Source organism: Arvicola amphibius, chromosome 6, assembly GCF_903992535.2.
Source record: "Arvicola amphibius chromosome 6, mArvAmp1.2, whole genome shotgun sequence".
In the NCBI taxonomy this organism is placed as follows: Eukaryota; Metazoa; Chordata; class Mammalia; order Rodentia; family Cricetidae; genus Arvicola; species Arvicola amphibius.
The window spans coordinates 63,284,935-63,310,226 of NC_052052.2; the positions used below are offsets into that span (position 1 = coordinate 63,284,935).

General features: G+C 42.1%; 1 protein-coding gene across 1 annotated transcript in view; it reads left to right on the forward strand.

Annotated features, from left to right (window-relative positions):
* Frem1 (FRAS1 related extracellular matrix 1) overlaps positions 1-25,292 on the forward strand; it is a 115,152-nt gene that overhangs the window by 88,045 nt on the left and 1,815 nt on the right. Inside the window, exons 28-36 of the mRNA XM_042055309.1 lie at positions 4,795-4,924; positions 7,307-7,379; positions 11,270-11,419; positions 13,207-13,430; positions 14,027-14,074; positions 14,327-14,491; positions 14,679-14,807; positions 15,190-15,305; positions 23,177-23,262. Coding sequence (XP_041911243.1) covers positions 4,795-4,924; positions 7,307-7,379; positions 11,270-11,419; positions 13,207-13,430; positions 14,027-14,074; positions 14,327-14,491; positions 14,679-14,807; positions 15,190-15,305; positions 23,177-23,262 — 1,121 coding nt within the window. The remainder of the gene's footprint in view (positions 1-4,794; positions 4,925-7,306; positions 7,380-11,269; positions 11,420-13,206; positions 13,431-14,026; positions 14,075-14,326; positions 14,492-14,678; positions 14,808-15,189; positions 15,306-23,176; positions 23,263-25,292) is intronic.

The window sequence follows — 25,292 nt, forward strand, 5'->3', positions numbered from 1 at the left end:
AATTCATTATCTCCAAGCTGGTGGAAGAATGGATGCTGAATGTGAACCCTGACCTCCAGGTCTCAGGAAGCTCATCTCTTATTGGCTCTGGGCTTGGTATGAGTCAGCCACAAGCTTGCTCTGTTCTCTGTTCTAGTTGACTGTCCAAATGAACTACAGAACCTGAGCAAGGTACACAGTGCCCGGAGCACTCATTGGAAACATCTTTGTAGAGCAGAAAATGAAGCCAACTTACACCAATGTAATTTTCTTAATACGTGTTCCATGTGGACTTCTTTATTATGCACCCCACAAAAAAAATAAAAGAAAAAGAATTCACTTCAAAAGAATAGTTGGTCCCCATGGGCTTTCTCATTCGGTGGCTCCTCCAAGCGCAGGTTCTTGTCCTCTTTGGCAACTGCACCCAGCTCTTCTGTTTAAGTCTTGGCCTCAGAAGAGAACAGTCAAAAGAAATGTAAAAGGAAAGGAATTTCTACCGGGCAAACTTTAAACAATTTAAACAGCGTTTATGAAACACCTTGTAGGGGGAGAGGTTGGAGCCATTCGCTCACTAATGCCTGCACGTCATCGTCCACAGCCCAGTGTTAACATGTTTATCCCCAGTCCAGAGCGGAGGAAAGCACAAAGGGGAAGAAAATGGCACTTATTAAGCACCCACTGTGTGCAGGTGCTTCGCACACATTAACTAGTTTTTGTTTTAGTGATTTGTCTTGAGTGCAGCTCTTCTCATTTTACGATAATGAAAACTGAAGCCTAGGGAGACGGAGGAGCTGACCGCATTCCCACACTAATGAACGGTTGCAAGGTGTGGCTCCCATGTGCTGGTTTTCTCCACTCTCTCTGCTGCCTCTTGGCTAACTGTGCCCCACTAATAGGAGAGAATGAAAACCGGGAAACACAGGTGTTCAGAGTATGAGGTTATCGGGCGCAATAGCATCATCTCTGCGTTGGTAAACCTTAGGTAGAATGCTTAGAAAAAATACTTTTTAGCATAATTTTCTGAAGTCATACGCTACCTGGTTATAAGCGAAGAGCTAGTTATAGGAATAATGACTTAATCATCATCTCTACTTCTACGAAACCCTTTGACGGAGAAGCTCGCCATGCTTAATGAGCACTCATGGTTCCTCACTGAACTCTTTGAAGTACGACTCGTCTTTAGTGTGCTTTCAGAAGTGAGGAAACTGAGGCAGGGAGAGGCCAAAGCCTCTTATTAACCTACATCGATGTCCTAGATCCCAAACGAACGTCCTAGCCCTGAGTGTCTCTTTCAGTTCTTTGTCCTTTCGTATACATGAATCAAATAGATACAAAATAAAATACAAAAAGCACAGATTTGTTTTAAAATTTGTAAAATAGTCTCTCTCAGCATTGACACTGTCGGTGTGTAGGGAAACATAATTCTCTTTATAGGCCAGTGTCCTATGCACAGCTGCTCAGCAGCATCCCTAGGCTCCACCCACCAAATGCCCGGACCACTGTCTCCAGTGGTGCCCAGTGTTGAGAGCTACAATATACCTTAGAGAATACAGACGTGCCTGGGTCAGAAACCATGCTTTGTCGCTGAACAAGTCTGTTGGTGCCATCTTTCTCTCTAACGAGGTCAGAAGAATTGCCAAGGAGCACAGAGTAAGTTGGGATTATAAGAACATGTGAGAATTTTTCTGGCGCAGAGCAGAATTCTTTTCAAGGTGAATGAAAGACGCTGATGATGTTGGGAAAGGACTTTTCTGGCAGTCTCTGAGCTCAGGAAACAGTACAGTGAGCAGTGGGTCGTTGTTGAGTACTCTGTGACACTGTGTCTTCCACACTGCAAGGGAGTATCGTACCTAAGGAAGCAAAGGCTGCCCCCATGGAGCATGCTTAGTGTCAAATACACTAACACTGTTATACATTAAAACACAAGTCAGGATAAAGCAATTGAAGAAAATTAGACTTTGGCAAAGAATCTGCCATGCTAAATGAGGTGTCCAAAGACCTTTTCTTGTGTCTGACTGCTTCAGGTCTCTTGGTGGTAGAGGGACCAGAAGCTTCAAGGCATGTGATTCAGTTTCAGGGGCTTCTGTTTCCAAAAGCGGTTGTTAGAGACCAAAATTTAGCTTCCATTTGGAATCAGCTACTCTGCTGTGCTGAGTGTCTGCAGAGTGGGAGCTCTCAGCTGAAGGCGTCTTTCCTCCCAGGGCATACTTGCAAAGCCTTGAGATAGTTTGGATGGCTGTGACCATGGGAAAAGCGTGGTAAAGTAGTCAACGATATCCACTGTGTTAAGATTGAAGGGGCTGCAAGACCTTTCAGAGTCTAGGCTGCCACCCCCAGCTTAAAAGACCTGAACAGTGGGCAGTGGTGGCGCACACCTTTGATCCTAGCACTCTGGAGGTAGAGGCAGGAAGATCTCTGTGAGTTCAAGGCCAGCCTGGTCTACAGAAAAAGTTCCAGGGCAGTGAGGGCTGTACAGAGAAACCCTGTCTTGAAAAACAAAACCAACCCAAAAACAAAATACAACAAAACAAAACAAAACAAACAAAACCACCTGACTCTAAGGTCCACAGTGTTTGGTGGAGAAGCACTGACCAGGGCTCTTGCCAATTGGCTTGAGAGTTCATCAGACATGTTTCACACACGGTACATTGCTAACCTTCATTTCTGTCCATAGAACACACTCCACTCAGTGGTCATAACAGGGTCCATTAGATGTGAAGACATCAATCCAACCTATCTGCACAATACCTACATACACAGAACTTCCAGATTGTTCTTATGGGCTCCTGCATGCTAGTGTCCACCTAAGCTACCCTCATATGGATTCTTGCAGGGAGAGTGGCCAAGTGGTTGGTTATATCTTTTCTCTCTTTTACAGGTGTTTGCGTAGAGTTTAATACTAGGAGCTTTGCAAATACATTACTGTAAAAACAAACAAGCAAACAAATATTCACATTCAGAACATATTGCATATACCCTGAGGGTATAGAAGGCTCTCCTTTAAAAAAATTTTTTTTCTGGAAAATCTGTAGCCTGGGTTAAGTTTTGTGGCTTTTCAAAAGATTATTTATTATTTATAGTGAATAGCTTTACGAAAAATAGTCATAGAACATTGTTTGGTGATAGCCTTAACCTAAAGGCATCAAGCTAATTCAGATAGTGTGTCCAGAAAACACACAATACACACATCTGACCACAGAGACCCTCTGTGCTCTGGAATAAACAGTCCTCTAAATTGTCCCCTTTTTGATCTAGATCAGCTATCAAATTGCGTTTAGTGTTGGGCCTTGAGGTCATGTGGGTCTGCCCATAGGCAATGATTCCTCCTCACAATCATCAGCATCAGCAATGGGTGGATCTGCAGAACTCAGCTTTGGAACTCACTGTAGCTCAAATCCATCTGCAAATACTGGCTTCCCAGCTATCCTTCTCCTTCTCCCTGAATCACTTTTTTGCTTTCTTGTTTACCTGGGTCCTTTAGGAATTCTTTGTAACATGTCATTGGCTATTATTTTATTACTTTTAAGCATAGCTATCTTTTATTTCTTGATCTATTTCATGCTAGACTTAAATCCTTTTGCATCAAACACCAGCAAATGAACCAACATTTTAAATATAATGATGCCTTTTTCAAGTCATTTTTATGAAGTATAGGATGCAGGAGCGATGCTTTCTAGCTATCAAATAAACACACTGTGTGTACAGCACACATGTCTTATCTTGAGCCCCTGTGCTAAGTCTATGCTGCGATGTCATGCAATCCCTCGCTTGTCATCCCTAAGGAAGAACCAGCACCGCTGCGTTTATTTTGTTGGTGAACATTGTATGACTTCACGGTGACCTGTGACCTCTGCAAGGGGGATAAACTAGTTGTTGAAACTTCCTGGCCTTAGACTTTCTTTCTTTTTAAGTTCTTCAGATGACAACCATTAGATATGACATTTTCCATCAAGGGTCAGATTTACTCATGTATATCAGGAATGTTTATGAATCACATTCAGCTGTGTATAGTTTGTCCCCTGTGTCCTAGGGGTTTTGCAGATATAACCAGTCATAATTCAAAATAATTTATTAATTATGTCATTCTGAACGCGCAGAGACCCTTTATCTTGTCATCAGTCTCTGAACAATAGAGTGGCTCAGCTATTTCCCCTGGCGTTACGCTGTAGTGTGAGTCATCTAGAGATGAATGAGGTAGACAGAGGGATGTGTGCCTGCTCTGGGACTGTCAGCAAAGCCAAGGGTTCTCCACCCACTCTTTGGTGGACACTGGGGGATGACCAGGCTTGCACCCACGGTGCACACTAGTGTATCTCTTCCTCATGCACAGAACCAGGAATAGATATCAGGTACAACGCATGTAGACACATTAAGTCCTAAGCACATCCTGAGGATGACTTTTCGTTAAAGTAGACCCAACTTCAGAGATCGTCCTAATATAAATGGACTCTTGAGCTTCATGCCTGCTGGTCACTTTGCTTTCACACGCTCACATTTGAGCCTCTTCCTAGTCACTAACAACCATGGGACTTTTGGAAATCTTCTAATCTTACATACTTCATTGAAAAAATAGAGTTCCTAACACTTTCTCTATTCCCCCACAAGGTCATTATAAGGTCATCAAATAAGATAACGCAAATGTTAGTCATGAAGCAACACTCCAGATAAGTGTGAGCGATTTCTGTCATTGACATGGGTTACCAAACGCCTTTGCTACCTTGATGGCACTCAGTGTTTATTCTCCCATCTAGCTGATACTGAGGGATGTTCTTATAGGTAGCTTCTGATCACCGTTTTTCTTTTCTTCATGCACAGCTTGGAGCTGAAGTGGTCTTTTATTGAATGGTTCCAGACTGAATACGAGGTCTGTGAAAATGTGGGCTTGTTGCCCTTGGAAGTTACCAGAAGGGGCTATTCCATGGATTCTGCCTTTGTGGGCATAGAGGTAACAAGTCTAAAATGCAAATTGTCGAGATGGAGCTTAATGTTGTTGGGTAGTGCCTTTGATGATTTCTCAGAAAAACTCCAAATGGTCAAGGAAACCAAACTGCAGGGGCAGCCCTATGTGCCGGGGAGTCCAAGCACACAACGTCTTTGTCCCCCAGCCTTCAGTGAATTCCTAGACAGTTTTTCAGATCTGCTTTTGGTTTTGAAATCTGTCTCTTTCTACACACCCTTTAGCTTTCCAAGTTTGATTTCACAGAGAGTCGGGTATTCTGCTTAGTGGGTCTGTATTACACTCCACTTTGAAAGGTGTCTACAGCTTCTATGTGGTGACTAAGACAAGTACCAGACACCAGTTGTCCTCTGTGAATGGAATAGGATCACTGTCCCTGCCTCAATGGACAAGGTAAAACAGAAGACATAAGCCTGCCCTGAGATATATCCACACCGTGAAGAAGCAGAACGGCACTTTGGGACAGTCTGCCAAAGTGTAAGAGCCTTCCCTTTGTCACTTCTGGCCAGATTTGCTGTCCTTCCTATACAGTGGAGCACAAGTTTGGCTTGCAGAGTTGAAGGAGCTTGAGAAGGTCCTTTCAGAGAGGCCCGAAGAGCTAGTTCATTCGCTTCAGTGGAGAACAAGAGAGACTCCGACCCAGTCTGACGAGATGAGCCCCCGGGCAAGAGGGCATTTCTGACAGTCCTAGTTATAAAGAGTTAAGAGGCTTCCAAACCCTGACCACACCCAGACCCACTGAGTTTCTTTCTAGTAGATATACGTCTCTGTCTCCTGGACCTGCTGGTATTTTATCATCAGAGGAGAAAAGTTGGCATTTCCCATAATTCCAGGGAAGGGCTATGGGGGAAAAAGAGAATTAGCCCACTGTAACTTTTTAACAATCTCCAAGGCCTTCCCAGAAAGTGTCACATACTTGAGTGATGCATTTAGGTCTATGTTACCATTCATCTCAACATGTAAAAAGAACCTACATGGGACCTTAGTCTATGTAAGTGTGCAGACCTTCACTAAGTACAGTCCCTGAGGCTTTGGGGACATCTCCATATCGAGTATAACCTGCCATTTTTCATAAGCTCTTATGAGTACTTGACTGAGAAGAGAGAGGAGATATTCTTTGCCCTGTGCTGTTTGCCTTCTTTGGATTGTCCCCCTTCACCCGACCTATCTTTCCAAACACCTTGCCTCAGACGTGCTTTCCCGACCTAGGATTCTGTAAGCGCAGTGGTGGTAAATACTGGGTAATTGCATGTGCGAGACCCATGCAGACTAATGTAACCTCCAGCATATGGTGAATGCAGGTGTACAATGGGCTGCGTTTTCCCAGCAAAAGCTGGTGCAGGGGGAGCCTTGGCATTGCAGACAAAGAGCAAATGGAAGAAGCCTAGGAGGTAATCCCTTCTTCAGCAAGATGTTTCTAGACAGAACAATTAACCTATTAGCATCTTGGTTGGAAAGAGAGACATTGTCTGAGACCCCAGGAATGGGCATGTTAGAGCTTCAAGTTGTGTGCTTCATTCCTTACGCTGTCTTGACCATCTTCAACATCTTAAAAATAAGCCAAATTAGAAGCTGCTGGCGATGGTCACCCAAGAGCTCATTCAGTGGCCTTTTCCAAGATCACCACAGACTTCTTTTTTTTTTGAAAAAACAGACATGTAGGCTCCCGTTGAGGACCTAAGACCATGGCTTCAGAACCCTAAATATGCCTCTTTAGATTTTAGTCCTGGATCAGGGACCAGTGGAGCCATCAGTAGTCGCTTTAGACCAGGGTATTATTCCATTTTCCCAGCTTTCATGAGAAGGCCTCTAAGGCTGTGGTCCCAGATGTGGAGTTCCTTCGCAGAGCTGCTTACCAGGTCTGTCAGCCCCACAAGGCTCTCGTTCATGTTGGAGTAGAGTGATGGTTTCATTCCAGCGGGAAGACAATGCTCAATGCTGAGGACTTGTCTGGTTAATCTGGCCTAAGGGCTCTCAGTGCCATGGAACCTTCAGACGTCCTCAGAGCTGGCTAACAGTGCACAGACTCTCAGGGCTGCGTGCCCCCACCCCTTCTCCATTTTAAAACCAAGAGAGGTAATGGAATAAAACGGCACTCATAACAAAGAGAACAATAGGGTTTTAAACTTTATTCTTCTTTTTCCAATAACTGATACCTTTAAAGAAGAAATAACCAGTTAACTCTTTTTTTTTAAAGCATACCACAAAGTCTGGACCCAAAATGGTTTATTATAATTTTTAAAATCTTACCTAACATTAAAAACACACTTGAGACCGTGAATTTAGTCTAGTATGGCGGGAAAGTAAATGTTTCTCCAGTGCAGAATATTTGCTTTTATTTTTTAAATGAGATTTTCTTCCCCCACTAAGGTCAACCAAGTGTCAGCTGTAGTTGGAAAAGATTTTACTGTCACGCCTTCCAAACTGATCCAGTTTGACCCAGGTACGTTTTGTGTTTCCAGTTTGTTTCATGTTCTATAAGCTGTCTGGAGACTGCTGGGAAGACAGGATATTGTACAGTTTCAGCCAAGCAGAGGATCATCAGGGAGCCACAGCACCCTATTCTCAACAGACGAGTTTGCCCTTGTATGTTTTTTATTACAAGTGAATATTTATTTAACAGAAAAAAGATCGTAGCAAATAATAAACATAAAAAAATCAAAGGAAATATCTAGAACAATCTAGAAAAATAAGATAATTTAAATATTATTATAATTTAATGGTAATTTAATAACCACATATTTTTAGTAGAAAATTTTTAAGTGTTAGGATTATATAGATTCCTAATGACCTAAATGATTCTTGTGAAATAAGTTGATAAATGCCCGTTTGTCTAGAAGAGTTTACATGCGTCTTGATAGCTACTAATGACTTCGGGGGTGGAGCTCCAATAGTCTTAGGATTTTAGGGATTGTTTATACATTGAAAAATAATATAAGCATATTTTATACAGTTTTTAAAAGCTGCATGCTTGGATGCTCATGATTTTGGAATTTATTAAGCCAGAAATAATTTAATATCATGAAGTCTTACTTTAGAGAATTAAAGAATTCCCCACATCTGCAGGTCCTGTAAATGTTTATACACTTTTATATTGTAAATCCTTGCCTCTTTTAGATGTCCCCAGCTCCATCCTTTCCCTTTTGCTGGGAGCAATCTATTTGTTTCTCTGGAAATATCAGTTTTCCCGATACTAGAGAAAGAACGGGCCATCCCGCTCATGGTTTTCTGTGTTGGAGAACTCTGTCTTGGGTGGGGCGAAGGCTTGAACTGTGTAGGGCTTTACCTAACTTTGCAAAGAGGAGTCCTGGGAATGCGTTCAGCTGTGGAGACTAACCTGAAGTGTTTAAGTGCCTGTGAGACTACTCTAAAGAAAATGAGCACTCTCCTTTAAAGTATTTGCCCCTGGAAGATTTGATGCATTCTTAATCAAATCTTCATCATATTCTGAAAAGTCAACATGTTTTCCAAAGGAATAGCTCTCCAGTGTGGCATTTAGTAAAAAATATTGAGAGAATGTCTCTCAACAGAGAAATCTGCTTTGTAGGAAGATATCCAGGAATTCACTTACTCCATAAAGGGGAGTGTGTTTGTATGAAAGGCCACCTCTTCTCTACCCCAGGACCTTTGGTTTTCTGGATACGGGGAAGGGAGTGGTTCCAGCCTTTTGAAGACCCAGGTGTATCTCAGGGAGTGAAGGAACACTCTGCACCTACAAGGTGGAGGAAGCAGCGAACCAAACAGCAGCCATGAAATTTCTGCTCCCAATCTCCTTACTCTGAGAGGGTGACCCCCATACTTGGGAGGCTTGAAACAAAGTTGAAATGTACGCCAACAAATCAGAAGCCCACAAAAAAGAGTTGTGTTCCATAAGACTCAGCAAAAACTTTTAAGGCCCTTTGGGTTTTTTGTTGTTGGTGTTGTTGTTGGTGGTGTTGTTGTTGGGTTTTGGTTGGTTGCTTGCTTTGGAAATGGTGCTATCATTTTTCTAAAATACATTTTCAAACAGAAGGACAGCTGCTTGAGACGTGGAAATAGGTTTCTATTGGATTTTCGTTTAAATTGTACCTAACATTATGAGGCTTGGCAGTCAGAACAGTTCTCCGAATATTAACACTCTTACTACTCACAGATTGTTTTCATCGTCCACCCCTTTCCACGCTCTTTGCATTTCACAGCTGCCTCTAACGCCCCTGATTCTCCAGGTTCCCAGCCTTCATGCAGACACTCTCAAATTCAGTTTGCTAAAGCGTTCTCTTTCACAATGTCCGTGAAGTCCTCCCTCGTGAACCATTGTCTGAAGCCAAAATCTGGCCACCTGTGTATTCTCTGTAGCGTGACTACAGAATCTACCCATGGGTCTGTGGCCTCCTTTCCCCAGACATGACTTCTCCATTCAACTGATCTACCTTCTACTCCTGACCCAAACCTCAACTTTGCTAAGACTGCTTCTTTCTTTAATGTATGTGTGTATAGGCATCTACTACAATACTATGTATCTATAATAATACAGATAATCATACATAACCTTTAACAGTTATTTGACTTTCTGGTATATCTGTAGAAGGGCTAGAGAAGGGCTTCTACATCTACCTGTCCAACCAAACACAAATAAAAAAAATAATCAGAAAAATCATTCTGTCTGTACTGATGGCAAAATCTTTGATTTTCTTGTCTTTATACCTGGGACAATACAGTAGTAACGTAACATTCATTATATTAGTATTAAAGACAACCTAGAGACAGCCTAAAGTTTACAGGAGAATTGCATGGGCTATAGACAAGGGGACTCAGACATTGCTGCAGATGTTTCCACCCAATGGGAGTCCTGGGACCGACTCTCCTGGATACTCTAAGACAACTGTATTTGTCTTGTCTTCTCCACGAAGTTTCAGACTCCTTTAGGTCAGAGCTCGGATTTTGCTGCACTACTGGTGTTCCCTATAGCTTCTAATGCAAAGGGAAGAACTTCTGGATAAAACAAACATTTTGGTGGACAGACTCATCCATCTATGAGATGGAAATTAACTAGTATTTTATATTAGACAGTTCAGCTTCTGAGCTGAACTTAGTCTTTGCAAAGACTGTAAAGAGAATTAACCTGAGAACACAGTTGACGCTGCAGGCTTCATATCTCGGCCAACAGTTTATTCTGTTTAGCAAAATTATTGCAGAGGCTCCTATTTTTCCCCTCTATAAGCAGCCAGATACAGGGGAAGTGAACAGTTTCAATTTTCATTGAATACTACAGGGATTAATGAGGCACTGATTCAATAGTAAAATGTATATGAGACCTACCTTCAAGATTGTGGATGGCAGAGTTAGAGACATGTCAGTCTGCCAGGAGAAAGGTCAATTTTCAGAAGAGAAGCCTGGGAAAGTCTTTAACCACCTAATAGAGCTTTCCTTCTCGGCACCCATAGGCAGCCGAGGTAGGACAGACTTTTCAAACTTTGCCGTAGAGGCTAAACTGTCCTCTTACTGCCCTGTGTCCCCCGTAGCTTGCTCATCTCTACTCTGACCTTCTCTTCTAAATAAATCCAGGAAGGTGCCCTACAGTTCCCATCATAGAAACGGCTGAGTGTCTTCCAGACGAAATGCTCTCATGTTTGGTTTGCCTTCCATCCGGATGGGACACATTGACTGGGATAGCTTAGTGAACGAAAACTTACAGTAAATTCAGAAGTGTATATGGAATAAACTTGTTTATACTCCATGATAGAGGCACAGAGGAGAAAGGGAGGTTAGAGCAGTCTGTGTCTATAACCCTCAGCCCGTACGTTCTCACTAGGAGAGTATCCAACTGCTGAGCATTGCATCGTCAGGAAAAGCAGCCGTGGGTTAGAGGATCTGGGGAGGGAGAGCAGCCGATGCAAGCAGCTGTTGGTGAAAATGAATCACTTCAAGGATTCTGTGAGGTGCCTGAAGTCCCATCCAATAATCACTTCTGCCTGCTGCAGCATCTTAAGAGTTCTGCAACTATAAGATTTTCAGATTGTAGTAACTATTTTATCCTTAAGAACGGAGGGGATGGTCCAGGAGGAAAATTAATGTCTGGGATTTTGTCTACTAACCCTTTTCTCTCCCCCTGTGTAATGCAGCTTACTTTTTGTTACAGTGTTTGCATTGAGGCCGGCCATCATTGTCCAGGAACAAATGCCGTCTTTTTATATTATTTGGGAGAACAGCAGGGCCTCAGCGAGTTGGTGGCAGTACAATAGCTCACTCGGGCTACTGCAGTCTAGCTGTAGACATGTTAATTAATATATTTCTCTGACACCTAGGTGATTGAAATAGCAATTAAAGAGTAATTAAAATGTTTACTTCTTGTAGGAATGTCAACTAAGATGTGGAATATAGCAATTACCTATGACGGATTAGAGGAAGATGATGAGGTCTTTGAAGTAATTCTGAACTCCCCTGTGAATGCCGTTCTTGGCACAAAGACAAAAGCTGCAGTGAAAATTTTGGACTCAAAAGGAGGTATTCTTTTGATCCTCGTCTTGAAATCAGGAGCGGTCCTGGCGCCATGGCTGCTGGCTTACAGCAGCCAGCGTGCTTGATAACACCTTCAAATCAAAATGCGTAATTTCTTGTCAAGAAAGCCGCCTCCATCATGACTCTGGTTTCTTTATTCTGGTTTGTGCTTCATGTGGTTTTCCTCCTGCTAGGAGCAATGGCTGCAGAAAAGCAACAAGTCAGTGGCCCGGTTGCTTTTTTTCTAAGCGTTTGTTGTTCTCACCAAGGGGGAAACAATGTTGGTGAGAATCTATCGACAATTATTTTCCCCCAGAGTTTGCAGGGCTGTAATTATCTTCCTCTGTTAAAGAGCGCTCTCAGTGCCTAACACTGGAGCCCCCACTGTAGTGTGACCAGGGAAATTCTAAGAAAGGAAGGAATTGGAGAAAAATAGACGTGAAGATGCAGCTGGCTGGGGATTTGGGGGCAGCTGGAGAATACTAATGAATCATTTGGTGATGCCGAGCCAGACTGTCCTGGGAAGGGTACACGGAAAGCAACCTGCAAATAAAGCCGAAAGCAAAGCCCTTGGCACTCCTGAGGTTCTGTTCTGCCAAAGGCCCTCTGCTTCTGGTTCCTTAGCTACGTGGCATTTGATGTGTCCGGTGTGGCATCCCGGTTTAAGCCTTTATTCTTATGCTTGTCATGCCTACGATCTGCATTTTTCTCACCTGTGAGCCATTATCCCCTCCCCCCAACCAAAATGGGTGTTGTCTCCCTGGCTCCGTAGACCCACATTTCCACGGCATCGCTCATCCCTCCTTTCTCCTCACCGTGTGTGCCTCTTCTCCAGCAGAAATGTCTGCTCACATTAAGTGTGTAAAATATAAAATTACAAAGATGTCCCAGGGCTGGGAACATAGCCCAGTGGCAGAGCACTGGCTTAGCTTGTGAAAAAGGCTCTGTGCTGGAAATCAGGGTAGCTAAAACTACAATAAATATCCAGACAGGATCTGTCTGTAGGTCATTTTTTTGTTTTCTTTTTGGTTGAGGTTTGTTATTGTACTTTAATTTTTAATCACTTTTTACTTATGGTGTTTTACGGGGGAATCTGTTCTCTCCTATTATGTGGGCTCCCAGGATCCAGCTCTGGTAGTCAGGCTTGGTGGCAAGCATCTTCACCTGCTGAGTCATTTCACTAGCCTGGTTTGTTTTTCTTTTTCATCTGTTGGTTTGGTTTTTGTTTTGTTTTGTCTTTCATACCTTCCCAGAAACACTGAATAGTCGAGGTTTCCAGTAGAAGTCTCTTCTGAGACTCGCTACCGTTTTGTTCCCTTATAGTTGGTTGCAAATGTTTATAGCTGCTGCTAGATCACATGACATCTTTAAACAATCCGGTTTCCACCTCTAAAAGACTGGAGGAAAACTGAATACTTTCAAAGCGCGTGTGGGGTGGTACTTGATCAGCGACTAAGCCTTCCATGTTGATGAGGATCACAGAAGGAGGGGAGCGAGCCGGTTTCCTAAGTGTCTGGAATGATTATAAAGTCACGGCGATGATTTTCATCTATGATTTGTGGGATGGATTTCACGACTTTATAATCACCCCATCCATGTGCAGAAGGATACTGCTTTCCCAGGTGGAAACTGATGGAGAGAGAAGGAATTTCTGGCAAATGGGGAAAAGGCAACATCTGGTGGGAAATTCATCCGTCTAGGTTTAATGACAAGCTGTTTCAGGAACTGTGCCGGTGCTATCACTTATGTGTTTGTGTGGTATACTGATCGCCTGCCATCTTGCATGCCTCCAGGACGGTGCCATCCTTCAGATTCCTTCAACCAAAGCAAGCACAGCACGTGGGGGAAGGGCAGCGGGCAGCCGCTGCGCCCAGGGTCATCCTCGCTCACCCCCGCTGGCTCTCCTCATCTGGAAAGAGGGCCTTCTCCATCTCTCACCAAAGGAGATGCCCTTCAGGGCTTTGATCCCACAGACCTCTCTCAGAGGAAGATGAGGACCCATGGGAATGGCAAATCAGTAAGGATGGGGGCATACTGGGAGTGGATGCGTGGGTACATAGTGGTGTCTGAGAGATGCTGCAGAAACTGGATTCTCATAGTGAGTTCTTTGCAGAGTCATGCAGTGCCTTTTTGTGTGCAGATATCGTGCTGACCCACTCCACCGACTGTGATAAATAAAGTGGTAGCTACGTTCATTCAGCCCTATGAATCATGCTTTGGTTCCTTTTAGACCAAGGCAGACAGGGAGTCATCAGCGACCCTACAATGAAAGCACATTTAAGTGACCCCCTTGGGTGTGGAAGCAATGACTCTAACAAGGCACACTCTCCTATGTGTGTGTGCATGTGTGTGTTCTCCTGAATCTTTCTGTGCAATGGATGTACTGGAAAACTAAAGCCACTTCCTCTGCCCAGTAGAGTGGGTGCAGAAATCAACACGACAGTGAGCTGCGGTTAGACATGATGCTTTAGAAAATTCTATTGAACTTGGCATGAAAAAAAAACTCAGGAAATAGTCTTTTAAAATTTCAGTTGTTACAGGACCTTGACAGAGTAGCCTGCTAATTGTTTTTTAAGTCAGCTTTGTGTACAGTCTGCCCTTTGTCGATTTCAGGTTCATCCTTCCTCCGTTTGTAGAAATGGAACAGACACCATCTACAATGTAAGCATTAGAGCATTGCTAAACGTCATCTTCATGGATGGAAACATTTGTGAGATCATTACATCTTTTCTCTTAGTCTACTTATCTGAATTTTTTTCTGAAATTTGCTTTAGAAGATTGGGTGATCGAGAAAAATCCTTTTGTCTCTTTGAGTTGATACGATTCTTTAAATCCTCATTATTAGAACAAAATTTTTGTTTGCTGTCTTGATGTTTGTTTTCCTCATTATTTTTGTTTGTTGGTTTCCTCAAGTATCATGGCATAGTTTCCTTGAAACTAGACAGTGACGGTTTCTCTGCTCACAAACGGAAGGCCAAGCTTTCCATCATTAGGCCGCCGCAGAAGACAATCCAGGTGGCAGAACTGCCTCTAGCTGATAAGGTGGAATCCACAGCTGGCTCACACTTCCCCAGACAGGTATGGAATTTTCCCTTCTTGTTTGCCTTCTAGCTGACAGTTTCCTGGGCCATAACCACTCTTAACTCACAAAGTGGACCGCGTTTGGGGATGGCTTGCTCAACACAGATGCTGCCCTGCAGACGGTGTAAGATGTGTGTTATTAACTTACGCTGAATCAGTTCTAAACCACCGCTTGTCCCTACAGGGTCAGCTGCCCTCGTTTCCAAAGGACTGCTCTGTGGCATTAAAGGGACTGTTTCATTTTGAAGAAAGCACCCACAGACTGTATCTATGTGATGGGACCACCTGGAAAGCCTGGAGCCCCCAAACCAAGGTGGGGGCACTGGCGGGGTAGCCAAGTATCTTTAGTGGCGATATGCCCTGTGATGAGCTTGCAGAGCGGTTCGCCATGTGATTCTTAACCCAGGCTTTGTCTGTTGTTAAGACAGCTGGAAAGCCATGAGAAAATAAAGTGCTACAAAGTGGCTTATTAAGATCCAAAATATAGTAGTAAATCAGTCAATTTTGTTTAATTATCGAAATGTCAGTGCTAAAAGCTGAACCATTTCTGACTGCGGTGGTGATTTCCATAGGAAGCCTTTTGTCTCCTCAGATGGGAAATTGCAGTGAGGTCTGCCTCTGCCCCGTTCAAGGGAGAAGACCGACTGCAGATTATCAAGTCCATTCAGATGTGAACACTGACAATTGTTTTGCAGGGGCTGGAGGACAAATCCTGCCCAGCTGGATGGCATCTTCACTCAGGCTATTGCCACACCTTGGTCACACAGAGGAAAGGCACCTGGACCACAGCTACCCGAGTTTGCAGAGAACAGTAAGGACCCCTTTGTCACATGGCCCGATGCTTTCTTCATTTTCACATGGAATCATAGGCCTGCATCAGTCACTGAATAAGTATTACCTAAAGTCTGTCCGAGGAGACTAAGGGGAGTTGGTGGTTCAGAATGGATTTGTAGCTGGCGTGGGTGCTTCGTCTGCTGAGGTCTGTTACGGCCAGACTAGTCGGCCAGACTAGTGCCACGTTCTTTTCTTTTCTCCTTTTATTTCCATCTTTTTATTGAAAAAGTCAAAGAATTTTCCTGAGTCAGCAGCACTGTAGGTTCTGATATTTTCTCCTCTCCCTCCTACCCTTCAGATAATAGACATCCATGCCCATTGATTTTAAAATACCTGGTAACGAAAGGCCTTGGCATCCTGCCTCTGGCAATGTTGGAGGCCTTGATGCCCATAAAGCCAGGCAAGTAGGACAAAGGCTCATTGGGTAACATTCATTAAAAGATGACTTGTGGTCAGAGAATGACAACAAAATTCATCGGATCCAGAAGGATTTTAAAAATGCACATGTAGCAATCCTTGACCAACCTTTTTATTTGATAACCTGGATTTTATCCAAACGATGTAATTGCACTAATATGCATTCTTGTTGAAAACTGAGACTACAGTAATTTCTAGTTAATATTGATCATATCTTATACTTTATTAAGTTTGAAAGGGCATGCTCATCTAAACACACCATTAGGAAAATGAAAGCGTAAACCACATTCAGGAAGGGCTGTTCTTAAACCTCCTATCTGATAAAGGTCTTGAGTAGGGGATAAAGCTCCTATAAATGGAGAACGAAAACACAACTGAAATAATCGCAATAGCCGAGAGGGTGACAAGACGTGACTCGCGTGAAGGGGGAAAGAGAGAACCAGCTCCACAACGTTGTCCTCTGCCGTTCACATGCCTGTAGGAGCATGTGTGCACCAACGCACACGGATCAGATGCACGACTAAAACACACTTTTATAAATGGAGACCTCACAAGAAAAGCATAAACAGCAGGTTTTTCAGTCGTGAAAAAGATCGTCAGCATCGTTAAAGACAAGGTAGTAGGAGATAAAAACACTTTACAGTCACTAAAAAATTAAAAAACAATCACAAAATGACAAGGCCGGTGTTGATAAGGGCTAAAACACTCCTGGGTTGTTGCATGTGGAACCACACAAGGTCGCATCCACTTTGTGGCATTGTCTGACAGCTTTTTAAATAAGGCTATGCTCCCTGCGACTTAGTAATTCTGTACCCAGCTACTTCAAGAGATTAAAATGTATGCTAGAAAATACAAAAGAATTTTATGTTTATTCATAGTGATAATAATTTGTTATTGATTTATGAAAGTACTAGCTATTTTCTCCATCACGGAGATAATACATTCATATACATTATGACGGGATCTCTGAAACCTCCAACAGTGTAGGTACATTATGGATAAATAACCAACAGAAAGTTTATACAGCCTTACACAGTAGGATACTGTGATCCCACGTACACGTGTAGGAGAATCTGATCTAGGCGGCTTCAATAACAAAGGGTTTTCACAGACAGAGAGAAGACAAGGAACAACACCAAGAGCTTTTCCAGTGGGAGGAACGCAAGGTCTTCATCTTTGTCTGCATAGCTGTTACGTGGATGCAATACCTGTGTCAAAGTCCATCAAATTAAATAAAGATCTCAGCTTATCTGTGTGCACTTAACTGTTCAGGTTTTTTGTTTTGTTTTTGAGACAAAATCTCACTGTGTTTCCCAGGCTGGCCTCTAAATCATGGTCTCAACTCTCCTGCCTCAGCTTCCTGAGTACCAGACATTAAGGGGCTGTGCCACCACACCCATCCTTCCTTCTACATTTTTTAAAAGTATTTATTTATTTATTATGTATACAACTTTCTGTCTGTGTGTATGCCTGCAGGCCAGAAGAGGGCACCAGACCCCATTATAGATGGTTGTGAGCCACCATATGGTGGCTGGGAATTGAACTCAGGACCTTTGGAAGAGCAGGCAGTGCTCTTAACCTCTGAGCCATCTCTCCAGCCCTCTAGATTTTTTAAAGCTAGTAAAGTATTTAAAACCTGAGGGAGTCAACCATATTTTTTTGTTACTGGTGTATTTTCTATTTTAACTGTGATAGAGTCTTGATAGAGGTTAATCAGTGCCTGGGGATGTGTTGGTAAGTTGGTAATAGAATATAAAGCCAGACATTTAACTCTTAAAAATTGGTTAATTCTATATGTTGCTACATGCTGTATGCTGAAGAATAAGTTAGACATCTTTTTATGTAAAAAAAACAGGTATCCTACACCTATTTGAAGTTTATCTAGGGAATGGTGTCTTGCTCTGTTACTCCTTGAGAGAGCTGGGGTGTCTCCCTGCTAACCAGGAGAAAGATGCTACCAAAGGGAGAGAGGCCTGGATCTTACTGGCAGAAGCAAGGGTGGTGGATGTACCCTGCTGTCTGGGTTGTCAAGGTCATGGTAGGGGTCTCTTGGTAAAATGGAGACAAACAGAATGGGACTTTCCCCAGCTCAAACCTGGAAGCTGCTTTATTGGTTCATCTCCACGGAACTGTGGCTAGCTCTCAACCACAGAGCCTGACCTGTGACTTGAGCAGTTTCCTTCCAGTGCTTCCCAAAGTCCCCAGTAAGACAGTTCTCAGTAAGCTTTTGGAGTTACTTTTAAAAATTAATTTTTTTTTTTGCTGTGGTATGGTGAGGGCGTGCTTGTTTGTGTATGCCTCTGGAGGTTAGAAGTCAAAGTTAGGTTTCTTCCTCAGTCACTATCTTCCTTTTTTTTTTTTGGATACGATCTGTCACTGAACCCAGCGCTCTCTGACTCGCTCAGAGTTGCTGGCGATGCCAAGGACCCACCTGTCTCTTGGTCTTCCCAGCACCGGGACTGGAGGCACACACCACCATGCCCAGCTTGTATTCGGACCCTGGGAATCTGAATCACATTTGTGCAGAAGTGATTTCAGTGACTGTGTTGCCTTCCGCACACCCACGGTTATGTGTGTGTGTGTGTGTGTGTGTGTGTGTGTGTGTGTGTGTGTGTGTGTTGGAGGGGAAACCCAGGGGCTTGATAAATTTGGGTCACATGTTCTACTGCTGAGCTATATCCCATGGATATATATATCATGGATTGTTCATACGTTGAGGAAAAGGGTAACATGCACTGGGAACTGTCTTTGCATCCGTATAAAGATGCTGGTGTGAAGTAGGCAGGTGTTTTTCTTGTTTGAATACCTATTCTTGATTCTGAAATCATGATCTTCTAATTTCTTAGTGTTACAAATCCTTTTTTATAAGATACTGCCCATTTGAATTAGTACTGTTGATGCCTTCCCGTTGGTCACCCTGAGTCAGTCTCCCAATACCTTTTAAAAATTTGTATTTTTATTGCAGCCAGCTTCTAATGATTAATAGCCTACTAGTTACGGAGTTGCCTCATAGCTCTGTTAATACTGTCTGGTTTTCTCATGTTTACCATAAACACAAGGCTGAAATTAACTTAAGAGTTCTGTCTACTTCCCCAGGCACTTAACCTAAGGCTTCACCTGCAATTCAGTGTTCAGCATCGTCCCCCTGCCCTAGGCTAGCCTGACCCAGTTCTGTGTGCTGCCTGGTCAATGCCACCTTACTGTCGTATTGTATGTGGTCATTTACGGAATTCTGTCACATACGTAACTTCTGCAAGGAGAACCAGTATCAATACCCACAATTTGCAGATTTGAAGGCAGGTTTAAAGAAGCAAAATCAACTGCTCTTTGTCATCTAGGCAAGGAAAGAGAAGGACTTTTCCATTACACTCCCTGAGAGAACGCCAAAGTGCAGGGGCTTTCTCACCACATATGCATTGACAAGTGTGTCTATTTTAGCTCTGTGTTAGGCAAATCTAACATAAGCCTTCCCAATCATGTATTTTAAAGTCTTGTATCTCTCATAGCAAAGAAATAAAACTTTAAAACGGAACCCAACTAACCCTGTGGGGGAAAAACCAAAGTGTAATCAAGTTTTGAATTTATAGATTCATGTTTTAACTTTTTGTAGTGGAATAAAGTGAGTCTAGACTAGAACACACTGTTCAAAACTGTTCGTTAGCCTGGTCATGCAGACCAACACCTAAATAATTCCTTATTCCTTAGGGACTAGGCAGCATAGCTCAGTACAACTGTCCTTACACAACAAATGCATTTTACATTAGTAATGTTGTACAGACTTCAGATCATTCCTTTCCCAAATCTCTTTCTCATAAAGCTCTATTAAGAATGTAGCTATTTCAGAATTTAAGTGCCTGTATTTAGCACTTACTGAGTTCATATTTTACTATAAGTCAATTAAAGAATTCCTCGGGCCATAAATCTGAGTTTCCAGTACTATCTGTTGATTACATATAGCAGAACATGATTGACATTCAGGATTGAAAGATTTTTGTCCTGAAAAGTGTCTGTCTTCCCTGGTGGCTCAGGGGAGTCAGAGTGATCGCACTATAAGCTCAAACATGATTTCATAAGTAGCTTCAGAACCACCGTTGTCCAAATTATTTCCAAGTTATTTAGTACACTATGGTCTTAGGGAATAATTTTAGGAATGTATTTTAAGAAAGTAACTAACTAGCAATGAAATGAAGTCAAGTTGCACGTTATCTTATTGACTGGGAAACTAAACAGCTCATCAAATACCTAGTCTTTGATGGTATTCGAGGACAGGTAAGGTAATGTGACATTTCAGGTAACACTAAAAGCTTCTACACTTCCAATTGTAGTTCAAATGCTACACATCTTATTTGTGTGGTACTTTAACAAGCATTGGGTTTCAGAAAGACAGGGAAAATGATTAGAGATGTACATTGGTTTCATTCACTTTTAAAAAGGCCACTGGGGATTTGAACAAGTTATATGATTACAGGAGGAACATTGGGGTAGTAAGGCCATTCTTCAGCCAAGCTGTCTCTGAACCCGTCTGCCCTTCAGCTCTAGTCTCTGCCTGGGCCTTCTGCCTCCTTCACCCCATACTTTCTGAATCATTCTGCTCTTGTTCACCAGCCTTGCTGGCTTGAAACTGGGTATTTCTCTAGGGACCGTCAGTCACTTTTGTTAAGTTAAAGTCACACATTTACATTTTGTCACCTGAAGCTTTACTTTATCATTGGATAGTTTAGAAAATGGCTTTAGATTCTACTGTTAGGCTTAGTACACAAACAGAATGTTTTGATTGGGCTTGAGGGACCGTCATTTTATACTGTGTTGTTTCCTTGGTCTGTGTCTGACTTTTTTTTTAATTTCCAGAGGGGCATTTACAATGTCTGTGTTTCAATGAGAACAGTAAATTGTATGTTATCCCTTGTCCCTAATCAGATTACTCACTCAGCACAAAATCTTTATCTCCCGTCTCTTTGTCTCTCCAGCAGTGTTTTAGTATTTTTCTAACCCAAAGGAGCCAGACTGCTAGATTAGGCATTTCTTGAATTTACATATTGTAATCTCATCTGCTCATTTCCTAAGGCAGTCATTGTACATTTGGTAATTCTATTATTATAGATCATTATCTATGATGCCATTTCCCTGTCCCACAGGAGCGTCTGGAACCCCTGCTGGCCTCTCCTTAAAGAGGTGCCCTGAAATTTCCGTACTTATGCAAAATCTTTTGAAGAAGTAGATGTTTGTTTTTATAGCCAGAAAAAGTAAAGCCTCTCTTTCTACTCCTGGACTTTGAATCCTTTCCATTTTAGAGTTTCTGAAGTGTTTTTACTTATATGTGTTACCTATATATTTCAATTTTATATCTATAAACACACATGTCTACACAGACAGTATTTACCATATTTTCTAAGTATTTGAGTGAAATGAACAGAAAAATTTATTTATTTATTTATTTATTTATTTATTTATTTATTTATTATTTTACTTAAAGCCACCATGCACATGCCAAAACATTTATTTTGTGAATCGTGGCTTTAATATTTTCCATAGGTGAGACATAGCTATTTTTTCTGCCTGTCCTTTGTTTTTGTTGGGGAACTTCTCATTTTTTTTGGAGAGTTAAACAGAAAACTAGAACTGTATTTAAGCAACTGAAATGCATTTTGCAAAGTCTGCTTTAAAGATAGCTTCAAATTTTTTCAAGCAGGGGAGATGCTAGGCATCCAGAAACAAACCTACATCCATCCCAGTGATGGCTGTGAGGTTGGTGGCAATCGGTAAGAAAATTACCAGGTAGGAGGCAGAGGTGCCAAGCGGGAAGTGGATCCTGCCTCTCCCATTCTTACTTAGTCCAGCACTCCACAATGATGGGACAGCCCAAGTCTATCTAGCACAAGCTGAATACTGTGTGTCCTGAGCCCAGAGCACAAAGAATGACCAAAGTGGTTATGAGGAGATGTCTCATTGCAGTGGCTGTGACTGTCAGGCATGAGCCGGCAGTAAAGAATGGGTTCAAAACCAAGTCATAAAGCCCCAGTCCAGCAGCCTGAAGTTCTCCTGCAGTCTTACAGATCTCGGGAGGCCTGTAAGACACCGTTAAATTACAGAACAGCAAATCCTGTGTTAGTGGAAGGAAAAATCATTAAGAAGCAAATTATAGTTACCAAATTTTGGAAAGACAGGGAAAATGAACGAAGTTTAGTCACGCAGTTACTTAACTCCGTAGGTGTTCTTATTTTATTTTCCGCATGTCTTCGTGTCAACAAATGTGTAAAGGGCAAGAAAAATTATTGCGATTTATTTTCTTGTCGTTTGACTTAATTTTTTTAAAATGACATTTTGCTCTCCTTCATCTATGGGCATGTGGTGCCTGAGTGTTCTGATGCACGTGTGAAAGTCAGAGCACAGCTAGGAAGACAGTCAGGTCCCTCCCTCCATGATGCAGACCCCAAGCCTCAAGTCATCAGGCATGGCATTACCCTCTGGGCAGTCTCACCAGTCCTTAACACTTTAAATTCCTCCTTAAGTATTGTGAGTTGGAATAGCTGCATTTCTACAGGACACAACGTGCTGCCATGATAGGTCATGTGCGTATGTTAGTTATGAACCGCTTCTTCTTTGAACCCGTTTCTTCTCTTTTCAAGAAGGAAATAACCTACCAGCTTTGATTGGAGTGTTTTTTTTAACGAGCTTTAAGAAAGCTCTATGGGGAATTCAGGTAATAGACTGCTGCTTACGGGATTCCCTCAGCCAGCTTCAGGGGACTTCATGGAGAAGTCTGTTCTGAGGGCGAATGGTGTGTACTGGTGGGAAGAGCTTCTCTCATCTCTGTAAAGTGGATGAGGGTTGATAATGGAGCTGGTATCATTTCACTGAGCTATCAGAAGTGTCATGTTTATTGGGTTATTTGGGTAAACACACCAAGTTCAAAATTTAGACTTCCAGTCATTTTATCAGAGAAGAAAATCAGGGTACATTGTTGGTCAAATTAAGTGGTGACTATCAAATTTATACCAGCTAGAAAAGAATTCTGTAAGAAGACCAGGAATTTAAGCTTAGTTGTCTTTGGCTATGTGTGGAGCTTGGGGCTAGCCTGGGTTACATGAGACCTTGTCTCCAAGGAGGAGGAGGGGGGTAATAATCTTTATAATATTTTCATATTAAGTGATTAATCTAATTAGTCTGTACAAGCAGTTATTAATTTCCAAAAAGATATTCTAATTACCTTGAACTGTGATGTAAATAGAGCTATATAATATGATGACACTTCCCTTGGTGTTGCCCATCCCCTACCCCACAGACTAATCAAAGCTAAGCTGAGTTATAAAATATTGAAAGCATTTTCTGCGTATTTACTAATTTCCTTCCTATTTCTATCATGCACATCGTATGAGCAGCAATATAGACTCCCTGGTACTGAGATCCTTATTTTCATCTGTGTTTGTGCAGGTATCAGGGCAACCTTGTGACCGTCTTCTCCAGGAGGCATATGCAGTGGTTATGGGATATCAGTGGAAGAAAGCCCTTCTGGATAGGTAAGTATCTGCGTTCTGCTGAGCAGGGAGCAAGCACTCAAACAGCAAAGGAACTGACACCTGCCCCGCCCTTCCACTGATGGCATGCAGTAGTTAGCTGGTCAGTCAGCTAGAACCGTCTCATGACTAGGAGTATGGTCCAGTGACAGAGCGTATTTTGAGCACACGCAAGACCCTGGGTTCAATACCTAGCAGCAAGAAAAAAAAAAACTTTTAGACTTTTTGGCTTTTTGGAGGACTACTTTCATACTTGTACATCTATTTCTAAGATATAACTAGGGATGTAGTTAGACTGATAAATATAAAAATTCAATACTATAGTGTTTCTAAAATTTAAAAATTTAGTAATATCTATAAATGGAGTAAATTAGATTATAACATGCCTATGTGAAGGCACAGTTAGTATTTATTGACCTTACATTAGCTAGTAAAGCTGTAACAAAACTTATGTATATATTAATTGACTCAACAATTGTATACTATATTGTTTTAGATGACAGATATTACATTGTATTTGTGACCAGGTTCTAAGTGAAAAAGCAGGTGCATAGCTTTTTGAAACATGAAATAGTTTAGAATAAAAAAGAAACATGTGCAAGTAGAATTTGTATGTATAAGTAGAGTTGCATGCTAACTTTGGAAATAATTTACCACTAATCAACAATTATATGTACTTTGAATCTTAATCCTCAAATTTTCAGATTTTTAATACTTTTTCTGATTTTGATAGTTACAACAAATTTTTACAGGTTACTTCAGAGGCAGAATTCTCAAGGCATATCAGAGTCAATGTTCCCTCTGCTCCTCTGAGAGGCATTGTATTGGGGGTAACAGTCATAAAGCTACTCTTTGGTTCTCATTTTTTTCCCTTAAGCTTCACTGGGTGTTCAGATTCAGACATGGCCTAAGAGTGGTCTGTGCATTCATAATGATCCTAAGGCTTTGTGTTCACAGAGGCACGTGTTATCTGATAGGTGATCATCCCAGGAGGTGATCCAGGGCAGGAGAGGGTGCTCCTGGCTCTGGTTTCAGTGGAGGAAGGCAGCATGCTGGCAGCCAGAACTTCTGTCATGGTCCAAGTCTGAGTGGCAAGATTTCAGGCTGTGCTGCGATTACATAGAGTTCCTTTCTTATACTTTTTCCTTTTAACATTTCTATTAGGAGAATTAGTAGATATGCTTCCTTAAGTGTTACAGATATTAGAGTATTAGAATCTAATTTTCATATTAGAATATGAGAATGCTTATTAGAATATTAGAATCTAATTTTCAGAAATTTCCAGTGGGAGTAGAGTGGAGGAAAACAGATTTTTATTGGAACTGTAGCAGAATGAAACATCTTCTGAATGAAAATGAAGGTTATTTTAGAATTTCTATTGCTGTGAAGAGACACCGCGACCACAGCAATTCTTATAAAGAAAATCATTTAACTGGTACTGGCTTACAGTTTCAGAGCATTAGTCCTTTTTCATCATGGCAGGACATGGCAGTGTGCAGGCAGACATGGTGCTGGAGAAGGATCTGATAGTCCTCCATCTAGATCTGCAGGCAGCAGGAAGAGAGAATGCCACACTGGGCATGGCTTGAACTGAGGCCTCAAAGCCCACCCCCAGTGACACACTTCCTCCAACAATGCCACACCTACTTCAAGAAGGCCACACCTCCCAATAGTGCTGGTCCCCATGAGCCTGGGAGGGGGGGAGGCATTTTATTCAAATGACAACAAAGGCTTTTAAAGAACAGAAAGAAGGAATAATGGGCAGCAAAATCTCTGTTTCCTTGGGACAGGAATTTTGTGGGTAGGTGGCAGGGGCGATCATAGCTTCTGGGGCTGGAGAGATGGCTCAGCAGCTTAGAACACTGACGGCCCTTGCAGAGGAGCTGGGATTGGTTCCTAGCACCCACATGGCAGCTCACAACTCTCTGTAATTCCATTTCCAGAGGACTTTATGCCTTCTTCTGGTACTGTACTTGCATGGTTCTCAGACCTACATGTAGGTAAAATACTTATACACATAAAATAAAAGTAAA